The 10,451-nt window shown below is 69.0% G+C and overlaps 2 protein-coding genes across 2 annotated transcripts; one reads left to right on the forward strand and one right to left on the reverse strand.

Annotated features, from left to right (window-relative positions):
- The first annotated feature begins 121 nt into the window (after positions 1 to 121).
- On the forward strand, positions 122 to 6,204 carry SAMD4B (sterile alpha motif domain containing 4B). Its single transcript, XM_082781595.1, is given in 14 exon segments — positions 122 to 897; positions 1,547 to 2,068; positions 2,694 to 2,951; positions 3,052 to 3,161; positions 3,277 to 3,363; positions 3,465 to 3,546; positions 3,549 to 3,713; positions 3,790 to 3,875; positions 3,977 to 4,095; positions 4,555 to 4,599; positions 4,601 to 4,760; positions 5,206 to 5,311; positions 5,413 to 5,496; positions 5,614 to 6,204. Coding segments are annotated over 14 exon segments (2,049 nt in total). The 5' UTR covers positions 122 to 701; the 3' UTR covers positions 5,643 to 6,204.
- Positions 6,205 to 6,348: 144 nt separating this feature from the next.
- PAF1 (PAF1 homolog, Paf1/RNA polymerase II complex component) lies at positions 6,349 to 9,992 on the reverse strand. The gene is given in 15 exon segments (XM_082781596.1): positions 6,349 to 6,893; positions 6,896 to 6,990; positions 7,081 to 7,168; positions 7,287 to 7,392; positions 7,491 to 7,619; positions 7,831 to 7,947; positions 8,037 to 8,140; positions 8,231 to 8,299; positions 8,403 to 8,508; positions 8,606 to 8,707; positions 8,789 to 8,855; positions 8,977 to 9,098; positions 9,191 to 9,283; positions 9,680 to 9,709; positions 9,808 to 9,992. Coding segments are annotated over 15 exon segments (1,638 nt in total). The 5' UTR covers positions 9,858 to 9,992; the 3' UTR covers positions 6,349 to 6,533.
- Between the last annotated feature and the right edge of the window lie 459 nt (positions 9,993 to 10,451).

Consider the following 10,451-nt stretch of genomic DNA (forward strand, 5'->3'; position numbering starts at 1 on the left):
CTGACGTTGACGCGGCGGCGACGGCGGCGGCGGTGAGTGCGGGCCCGGTGAGGGCGGGCCCGGGCCTAGGCCCCGCGCCCCGGCCCCGCGCCCCTCCCCCGGCCCCGGGCCCCTCCCCGCGGCCCCCGGGGCGACCCCCGCGGCTCTCGACCGCCCCCCGCCGATTGTGGGGGGGGTCCCGCTCCCCGCTCCCCGTTCCCACCGGGGGGCGTTCCCGTGCTCACCGAGGGGGGGGGCCCGGGCCCAACGGGGGGGTCCCGGCTCTCGATTCCTGGGCCCGGGGGTCCCCGTGGTCACCGGGGGGGGTCCCCGGACCCCGTTCACACCGGGATCGGGGTCCCCGTTCCCCACGGGGGGGGGGGTCCCGCTCCCCATTTGGGGGTCCCCATCCCCATTCCCGGTGCCCCCCCCTCTCCCACCCCCCTCATCCGTCCCCCCCCCGGTAACCGCCGCTCTTTCCTCTCTCCGCAGGCACCTCCGGGGCTCTCGCGGCTTCACGGCGACGCCGCCGGGACCCGGCCGCAGCCGTTCGGCACCCCCACAACCCCGCCCCCCACCCCAACCCCCCCCCACCCGATGCCCTCCCCGGCCCCGGGGGCTTCCGAGCTTTTCCCGGGGCCGTCCCGCGGCGCCATGTGAAGGAGGGGGGGCCCGGCCGGTTCCGCCTCGCCCCCCTCCCCCCCATCCCGGTGGCTCCAGCCATGATGTTCCGGGACCAGGTGGGGATCGTGGCCGGCTGGTTCAAGGCTTGGAACGAGTGCGAGCAGACCGTGGCGCTGCTCTCGCTCCTCAAGCGCGTCACCCGCACCCAGGCGCGCTTCCTGCAGCTCTGCCTCGAGCACTCGCTGGCCGACTGCGCCGACATCCACCTTCTCGAGGCCGAGGCCAACAGTGCCGGTGAGCGGCCCCGTCATGTGCGCCGGAATTAATTTGCACCCTAATTTGCACCGGAATTAGTTTGCGCCGTGATTTTTGCCCCTTTCCTGGATGCTTTCTGCCCCCAACAGTCCCCCGCTCCCCTCCGACCAGCCCCAGTTCCCCCCTGCTGCTTTTTGGGGAGCTTTTCACCCCAATTTTAACCCCGTTTCCCAATCGTTTCTCCCCACTTTGGGTCCCTGCACCCCTCAAACCGGCCCCCGGTTACCCCCATGGGGCTCGGGCACGGCTTCGGGGCTGTGCTTCATGTCCAAGGCCCTCCAAGGGGGCTCCCCGTGGTTTTTAGGATTTCTTTTAAGGTTTCTTTCCCTTTTAGGGTCCCTTTTAGGGTCCCTTTTAGGGTCCCTTAGGATTTAGGATTTTACCTCCGTTCCCCAACCCCTCCTCCTCGCTGTGCTCCCCAACCCCCCTCCAACCACCCCCAGCCCCCCCCCCCGCCACTTTTTGCCCACCTTCTCCCCCCAATTCTACCCCCATTTCCCCCCCTCCTCCCCTCCCACTTCCCCCAGCCCCTTCTGCCGCACCCCACCGCCCCTCCCACCCCTTTCTCCCCCTCCCCTCGCCGCCTCCCCCCAGCTTTTCACCCTTTTCTCCCCTCTCCCCCCGCCAGCCGCCATCAGCCAGTGGCCCCAGGAGCCGGCGGAGGCGGCAGTGGCCCTGCTGCTGGCCCACCTCCCCCTCCTGCAGCCGGGCAACGCCGCCGCCAAGGCCGAGTACATGAAGAGGCTGCAGAAGGTGCTGGCCTACGCCATCGAGAGCAACCGCTGCGTGGAGGAGAGCCGCCAGCTCCTCTCCTACGCCCTCATCCACCCCGCCACCACCCTGGACGACCGCAGCGCCCTGGCCCTGTGGCTGGGCCACCTGGAGGAGCGTTTGGCCGGCGCCCCCCCCGCGCCCCCCCTGCGCCCCGATGCCGCCGCCGCCGCTGCGCCTCCCGCCCCCCCTCCGCCCCCCCCCCCGCCACCGCCCCCACCCCCGCCGCCCCCCCGGCGCGCCCCCCACGACTGGCCCGAGCACGGGCCCCCCGAAATCGGGCCCCCGTGGCCTGAGGCGGCCCCCCGGGAGAACGGGCACCCCCCGTTCCACCCCCCCCCCGCCGCCGGCAGTGGTGGGAATGGGCTGGGGGGCGCGGGTGAGTGGAGGGAGGGGGGGGGGGCAGGGGGAAAAGGGGAGGGCTGAGGGGGTGGGGGTGTGTTGGAGGGGGATGGGGGGCTCAGAGGGGCTGCGGGGGGTCAGAGGGGTATGGGGGAGGTCGGAGGGGGTGTGGGGGGGCAGAGGGGCTGGGGGGGTGTCAGAAGGGGTATGGGGGGTCAGAGGGGGTGGGGGGGATGAGAGGGATTGTGGGGGGGTCAAGGGGGGTGTGGGGGGGTCAGAGGGGTTGTCTGAGGGGCTGGGGGGGCAGGGAAAAAAGGGGGGGATGTGGGGGGCTGTTGGAGGGTCTGAGGGGCTGGGGGGGCGTCAGAGGGGGTGTGGGGGGGCAGAAGGGATGTGGGGGGGGCAGAGGGGATGTCTGAGGGTTGGGGGGGGTCACTTGTGTGTCTTGGGGAGTGGTGATGAATTGGGGGGGGGTGATAGGGAGTGGGGGGGGCACTGGGGGGCCAAAATGGGGACGCGCGGGGACAAGGAGGGGGCGCAGGAGGTTGGGGGGGGAACAAGAGGTTGTGGGTGGGGACACAGCAGCTTGGGGGGGGACCAGGAGGTGTGGGGGGGGCTGGAAAATGGGGCTGGCCCCCACTTTCCCCCCCCCCTCCCCGCAGCGCTGCCCTGCCAGCTGCACCCCAGCCCTCTGAAGCGCTCCCTGTCGCTGGTGCCCGGCAGCCCCCAGGGAGGGGGTGGCGAGTGGCCGGGGGGGGGGGGCGAGGAACCGGGGGGCCCCCCCCCTCCTCCTCGCCCCCCCTTCGGCGAGCACGCCCCCCTGTCGCCGCAGAGCAGCGTGGCCTCGTCGGGCAGCGAGCAGACCGAGGAGCCCCCCGGCGGCCGCAACACCTTCCAGGAGGACGGCAGCGGCATGAAAGGTTTTTTTTTGGGGGGAGGAGGGGGCCTGGAGGGGCCTGGGAGGTTTTGGGGGGGGGCCAGCGAGGCGTCACCTTGCTGGCTGCCCCCCCCCCCTCCTAGATGTCCCCTCGTGGCTGAAGAGCCTGCGGCTGCACAAGTACGCGGCGCTCTTCTCGCAGATGACCTACGAGGAGATGATGACGCTGACCGAGCACCACCTCGAGTCGCAGGTGAGCGGCGCCCCCCCCCCCCTCACAAAAAATAATAAAAGAAACCCAGCAAAAACAGGCTGGGGACGGCCCTTACCTGTCCCTTTTTTGTGTTCCCCCCCCCCCCCCCCCAAAGAACGTCACCAAGGGCGCGCGGCACAAGATCGCCCTCAGCATCCAGAAGCTGCGGGAGCGCCAGAGCGTCCTCAAGGCGCTGGAGAAGGTGCGGGGGGGCCCCTGCCCCCCTCCCTGCTGCCCCCAGGGTTGGGGGGGGGCAGCCCTGACCCCCCCGATCCTTTTGTGCCCCCCCCCCCCACTCCGCAGGACATCCTGGAGGGGGGCAACCTGTGGACGGCGCTGCAGGAGCTGCAGCAGATCATGGTGACGCCCATCAAGGCTTTCCGGCCCCCCCGGCCCCCCCCGCCAACACCGGCGCCCCCCCCGACGCCGCTGCCGCCCCCCCGGGGGCCGCCGACGCCTTCGCCCCCCACCCGGCTGCCGACCCCGAGGCCCCCGCGGCCCCGGTTCCCGACGGGGACATCCCGGGGCAATTCACCCGGGTGATGGGCAAAGGTAAGGCTGTGGGGGGGGCCATGTGGGTGGTTTTTTTTTGGGGGGGGCCCCCACGGTACCCTGACCCCCCCCAAAGTGTGCACCCAGCTGCTGGTGTCGCGGCCGGACGAGGAGAACATCACCAGTTACCTCCAGCTCCTCGAGAAGTGCCTGAGCCATGAGGTAATAAGGGGAAGGGGGGGGGGGCTAAGAATTGATTCGATTTCTTTTTTTATTTTTTTTTTGGGGGGGCCCCAAAAACCGCTGTTCCCCCCCCTCCCCAGGCGTTCACGGAGACGCAGAAGAAGAGGCTCCTCTCCTGGAAGCAGCAGGTCCTGAAGCTGCTCCGCGCCTTCCCCAAGAAGGTGCCGCTCGAGGGCCCGGGCTACCGCCCCCCCAAAGGGTAGGTGGGCGTGGGGGGGGGCACGCGGGGACCCCCCAGGTTGGGGTGGGGGCAGCCTTTGACCCCCCCGGCCTCATTTATCCCCTCCCCCGTACCCCAGTTTGTCCCCCTTGGTGCTGCGTTTGCCCTCCTCGGGAACCCTCAGGGCTGGATTTGCCCCTAGGTGCCCCCCCCCCCGGTCCTGGGCCCCCCCCCCAAAGCCTGGGACCCCCCCCCTTGAACCTGCCCCCCACTCCCATGCCCCCCACCCCCCCAGGGACCCCCCTTGCCTTCCCCCCCCCCATTTTTTTTTTTTTGGGGGGGGGGAGCCCTCCGTCCATTTCCCTGCCCCCCTCCTCCCCCTTCCCCCTCCCCATTTCCACCCTGGGCCACCCCCCAGAACGCTTTGTGTACGGGGGGGGGGATTTTGGGGTGCTGTCCTCACCCCCCCCCTTTTATTTTTTATTTGCCCCCCCCCAGCTGGGCCTTCGGCTCCAACTCGCTCCCCATAGCTGGCTCTGTGGGGGGGGGGGGCGGGGGGGCGGCGGGGGCAGCGCCCCTTCGCGTTGCCCCCCCGCGCGCTGCCCCCCACCCGCCTGGGGCTGCTGGGCCCTGCGGGGGGGGGCCCGGCCCCGCGACCCCCCCTCGGCGGCCCCCCCCCTCCCCTCGGCGCCCAGGGCCGCCAGGTGGGTGGGGGAGGGGGGCAGATTTTTTTTTGGGGGGGGGGAGGGGGGGTGGTGGAGGGCGTTTGGGGTGGGTTAGAGGGTGGGGGGGTGATGGGGGGGGGTCTGATATTGGGGTAATTTTTTGGGGGGGCGATGGTGGGGGCTCCAATGTTGCGGTGATTTGGGGGGGATCTGGGGAGGGTTTTAATGGGGGGGGAGGGTGGGGGGTGGTCCTGGCGGGAGGGGGGGGGCACTGAGGGATGGCGGGGGTGTCCTGGGGAAATTTGGGGTTCATTTTTTTTGGGGGGGGCCACTCAGGGAGCAGGGGGGGCACTGAGGGACAAGGTGGGGGGTGCTCAGGGCGCTGGGCTCTTCGGCTCTTTTTGGGGGGGCTTTTTGGGGCCGGGAGGGGGTCCTCCTCCCCCCCGTCGCCCCCCCCCAATAAAGTATTTCTCCCCCCCCCCAGAGCCTGTGGTTCGGCAGCGGGGGGGCCGCAGGGCGCAGCGCGGTGCAGCGCACCCACTCGCTGCCCGTCCACCCCTCGCCCCAGGCCCTGCTCGCCTTCCCCCAGGGTAAGTCTGGGGGGGGGGGCAAAAAAAAAAAAGCCCTGAGCCCCTCCTAACCCTAAAAGCCTTTTTAAAAATTTTTTCTGTCCTCCCCCCCTCCCTCGCAGAGTGCCCCCTCCCCGGCACCGACCTGGAGATCAACCCCACGCTGGAGTCGCTGTGCCTGAGCATGACGGAGCACGCGCTGGGGGGTGAGCCCGGGGGGGGGCACGGGTTTAATACTTTTTTAGGTGGGGGGGGCTTCTAGGGAGGGGGGGGAAGAGCCTCCTTCCCCTCCTGACCCCCCCCCCCCCGTTTGCCCCCCGCAGACGGCACAGACAAGACCTCGACCATCTGACGCTGCCCCCCCCTCCGCAGGGGCTCCGCGCCCCTCTTTGCCCCCCCCCGCTGTGACTGTGCCCCCCCCAACCCCCCCCGGCCCCCCCCCACCTTTCCCCGTGCATCTTTATGAGTGTGGGGGGGAAATCAGGGGCACACCCCCCCCCCCCCCCCCCCAAAAAATAAAGCAACCGAGGGGCTCCCGGGGGGGGGGGGGGCGATGACTTTGCCGGGGGGGGGCTGTGTGTGAACACTACAGGGGCTGCGTGCAGGGGGGGGGGCTCTCCCGGCCGGGTTTCCTTTAATTTTTTTTTTAATAATTCCCCGTTTTTTTTGGTTTCTTTTTTTTTTTTTCCTTCCTTCCTTTATTATTATTATTATTCTAATATTAATATTATTTGCCCCCGGCAAACCAAACCATGAAGCTGGGGGGGGGACGACACATTGAAGGGGGGGGGCTCCACATCACCACGCCCCCCCCGTGCCCATTTTGGGGAGGGGAAACCCCCCCCCGTGTCTGTTTTTTTTTTTTTTTTGGGGGGGGGGGTACAGCCCCTCGGTGCCCGTTTTTTGGGGGGATTGGCGCGGGGGTGACCCCCCCCCAGGCTTTAGGTACATGGCGATGCCCCGGGAAGGGGGGGGGCCCCCCCGGTCGGTACAGCCCCCCCCTGCCCCATGCCCCCCCCCCTTTGTACCCGTAGCGCCGCGGCCCCGGAGATAGAAGCGTTATTTTAGATACATTTTATTATGAATAACTTTTGTTATGACTATGGCTGGTAACCATGACTACGTTATTAAAGAGAAAAAAAAAAAAACAACAAAAAAAACCCCAAACTGGTCTTTTTTTGGGCTTTTTTCCCCCACAAAATAAAAAAACACCCCCAAAAGTGGCGTTTTTCCCCCCAAAAACTCAGTCGCTGGAGGAGTCGGACGCCTCGCTCGCGCTCTCCTCCTCCTCCTCCTCCGAGGCCTCGCTGGGGCTGAGGCGGGGGCTGCGGGGGGGCGCCCCCCCCTCGCTGCCCCCCCCCTCCGACTCTTCCTCCTCCTCCTCTTCTTCCTCCTCTTCCTCCTCCTCCTCTTCCTCGTCGTCGTCGCTGCCGAAGATCTCCTCCTGGTCGCGGGCGGCGCGGGCGGCGGCGCTGCCCCCCCGCCGCGCTGCCCCCCCGCCCCCTCCGGAGCCTTCCTCCTCCTCCTCTTCCTCCTCCTCTTCCTCCTCTTCGGCCTCGTCCTCGCTCCGCGCCGACCCCCCCTGCTCGCTGCTGCTGCCGCCGCCGCCGCCGCCCCCCCGCCGGAGCCTTCGGCCTCCTCCTCCTCCTCCTCGCCGCTCCCGGCCCCTTCGCTCTCGCTGCCCTTCTCCCGCTCCTCATCTGGAAAAGGAAGTGTGGGGGAACAAATCGGAGGGGGGGTGTAGCGGGAGGCCCCCCCCCCGAAAAAAAAAGCCCCCCCCCCCCACTTACCGGAGCCTGGCGCCTCCTTCTCAGCCTCCATCTCCTCCTCCTCCTCCTCCTCGGGCTCGTGGTTCTCCAGCTGCGCCCTCCGCGCCTCCTGCCGGGGCAGGGGGGGCTCAGTTCCCCCCGGGGGGGGGGCCCAAAAGGCCGGGGGGAGCCCCAAAAAGCCGAGGGGTGGTCCCCAAAAAGCTGTTTTGCACCGGGGGGGGGCTCACCTGTGCCTCCAGCTCCTTCTCGTTCATGTCACGGTGTTTCACCACCAGCACCGCGTTGGTGCCCGACTGCACCCCCGCCCGCGCCCGCCTCTTGCTCAGCCGCACCCTGAGAGGAGCCCGGGGGTGTCAGGACCCCTCTCTTGTTGTTTTTTTTTTTTTGGGGGGGGGGGTCCCGGCCCCTTCTGGCCCCCCCCGGACCCCCACCTGGTCTCCAGCTCGTTGTAGTAGACGCCGTCGCCCTCGCGGAAGATGAAGAAGTAATTCTCCTCGTAGCCCTTGCTGGCTTTGTTCTTCACGTTCCAGTTGTACTCCCGAGCGATCTTGTAGTCGTACCTGGGGGGGGGGGGGCAATAAAAATAAAGCGGGGGGGTGTCAAACCCATCTCCCCACCACCAAACCGCCCCCAAATTTAGTTTCTGCCTCCCCAGAAATCCACAGCTCGCCCTTGGCTTCTCTGTCACAGCCTTGGGGGGGCTCTATAGGGCCCCCCCCCCCCCCCCGTGTTGTAAGACCCCCCCCAGCCCTGTGCCGCCCCGCCCCGTACACATCCTCGGGGGCGTAGTCCATCTCCTCCTCCTGGTCCCGCTTGCGCTTGCGCAGCGTCTCCTCCACCGGCAGGAAATAGGCCACGAACTGGTTCCCCTCCTCGTCCATCATCCCCCTGCGGGCAGCAAGGGGTTAACAGGGCTGGGGGGGGTTGGGGGGGGCTCTGTGCGTGCCCTCCCCCTTTGCTGTGCCCCCCCCCCAAACCTGATCATGGCCTGGGACATCATTTCCAGCGCTGCGGGGCCGCTCGTGTCCTTGGGCGCCGGGTCCGAGTCGAAGATGACTTGGGCGCAGGGGTTGATCCACATCTATTTTATTTTTTTTTTTAGGGGGGGGGCGGTGTGATAAAGCTGCCCCCATCCCTCAATTTTCTCCCCCTCCCCTCCATAAATCCCTACCTTGAAGTCGGGGAACACGGGCATCACCTCCACCGGGGTGACGCGGGGCTTGCTGTAGTGCTGCGTGATCTGAGGAGTGGGAGGGGGGGGCTCAGCCCTGAAAAATTCCACACCGGGGGGGGTCCCCAACGTGCCCCCCCCCCCCCATGCCCCCCAGCCCCCAATTCCCCACCGCTTTCTGGGCGTCCTCGAAGGTTTTCTCGATGGCGGCGATTTGGCTGTCGCGGTCCTTGTAGATCTCCTCCTCCGTGAACTGCTGCTTCACCGAGACGCCGATCCTTTTTTTTTTGGGGGGTGGGGCACAGCAGCGTGGGGGGGTCACAGGGAGGGGCAGGGGGTGCGTCCCCCCCTCCTTCTGATCCCCCCCAGACTCACTTGACCTCGGGCTTCTCGTTGGAGACGCCGTAGCGGTTGAACTCGGTGGAGATGTACTCGGTCTTGCGCATCCATGGCACCACCTTGGCATGCTGCTGTGACCTGGGGGGGTGGGACAGGGGGTGACGTAGCCCCCCCCCAGCCCAAAATATTTGGGTGCCCCCCCCCCATGGTCCCCATTACCTCTTGGAGCTGGTGGGCGCTTGGATCTCCTCCTCCAGCAGCTTCTCATCCGCTGGGTCCAGGAGCACTGAACGGAGACAAATCGCGGGGGGGGGGTGTTATTGTGTGCGCGCGCGTGTGTGTGTGTCGCCATAAAAGAAAAAACAAAAACAAAAACACCCTTTTTTTGGGGTGGAAGCCGGGCTCACCGCTGGGGTCGATGCGGTAGGTGTCGGGGTTGATGAGGTCGATGGTGACGCCCAGGTCGGGCTCGGTCAGCAGGTCGTGCTTGTGCTGCTTCTCCAGCGACGTGGCCTTGTACTGCACAAACCTGGGGGGGGGACACACACACAATGACCCCCCCCTCGTATTTCGGTGCCCCCCCCCCCCGGAGCTGTTCGTCCCCCCCCGAGCCGTCCGTACCGGTTCTGGTCGAAGGGGTAGGTGATGAACTTGGGGTCGAAGGGGATGTCGGGGAGGCTGTTGCAGTATTTCACCCGGCACACCACGCCCGACCTGCGCGCACCGTGGTCGGGGGGGGGCCGCGACCCTGCGGACCCCCCCCGCAGGACACTGAGACCCCCCCCCACCCTGGGGATCCCCCCCCGGACCCTGAGACCCCCCTCAGACCCCATGACCCCCCCCCCGGACCCTGAGAACACCCCCACACAACCGCAGCTCCCCCCCCCCAACCAGGACCCTCCCAAGGACCCCATGACCTCCCCAGGACCCTTCAGGACCCCCCCAGGCCACTTTTGGGCCCCCAGACCCTATGGGACCCCCTCCCCCCTCCGTGCCCCCCCCCCAGACCCTGTGCCCCTCCCCCCCCCAGACCCCGGCCCCCCAGGCCCCGCCCCCTCCCCTGTAGCCCCGCCCCCTCCCCCCCACGTGGTCCCGGAGCCCCTCCCCCACCTCTCCGGCAGCGTCCGGTGGGAGCTGGGCCTGTGGGGGGGGGGGAGGGGGAGTGACGTCACGGCGGGGTCCCCCGTGACGTCACGGCGCTGACGTCACGGCCGTGACGTCACGGGGGGGCGCCGTACCTGTGGCCCGGCTCCTCCCGCTGCGCCTGCGTCTGGATGGTGGGCGCCATGGCGGGGCTCGGCCCTGCGCAGGCAGCGCCGCGGGCAGCCGCGCCGGGAAGGCCCCCCCGCCGTGACGTCACTTCCCGGCAGGAAGCGGAAGGCGAGGCGGGAGCATGGCGGCTCCCCCGCAGCAGCCGCCGCCGCCGGGGCCCGGGCCGGGGCCTCCCAGTGCGCCTGCGCCGCCGCTCGCGCCGGGGGCGGGGCCGGCGCAGGGGGCGGGGCCCGGGCCGCCGTTACCGGCGCAGGTGGCGGCTGCGCAGGCGCAGGACTTCGACCCCGTGCAGCGCTTCCGGCTGCTCATCCCCCAGCTGAAGGAGAGCCTGCAGGTGGGCGGGGCCTGCCGCCGGGAGGGGGCGTGGTCTGCCGCCGAAAGGGGGGCGGGGCCCGGAGCCGAAACGGGCGGGGCCTGGCTGTGGGGAGGGAGGGACTTGCAGGCTCCAGAGGGCGTGGCCTGGCGCCGAGGGGAGGGGGCGTGGCCTGGCGGCCGAAAAGGGGCGTGACCTCCCGCTGAAATGGGCGTGGCCAGCGCTTAGCGGGGCTCCTGGAGGGGGGGGGGGGGGGTCCTGGGGTTCCCCCCCCCCCGGGAGCCCTTTTTGCCCCCC

Source organism: Aythya marila, assembly GCF_965140915.1.
Source record: "Aythya marila genome assembly, chromosome: 31".
Taxonomy (NCBI): Eukaryota; Metazoa; Chordata; class Aves; order Anseriformes; family Anatidae; genus Aythya; species Aythya marila.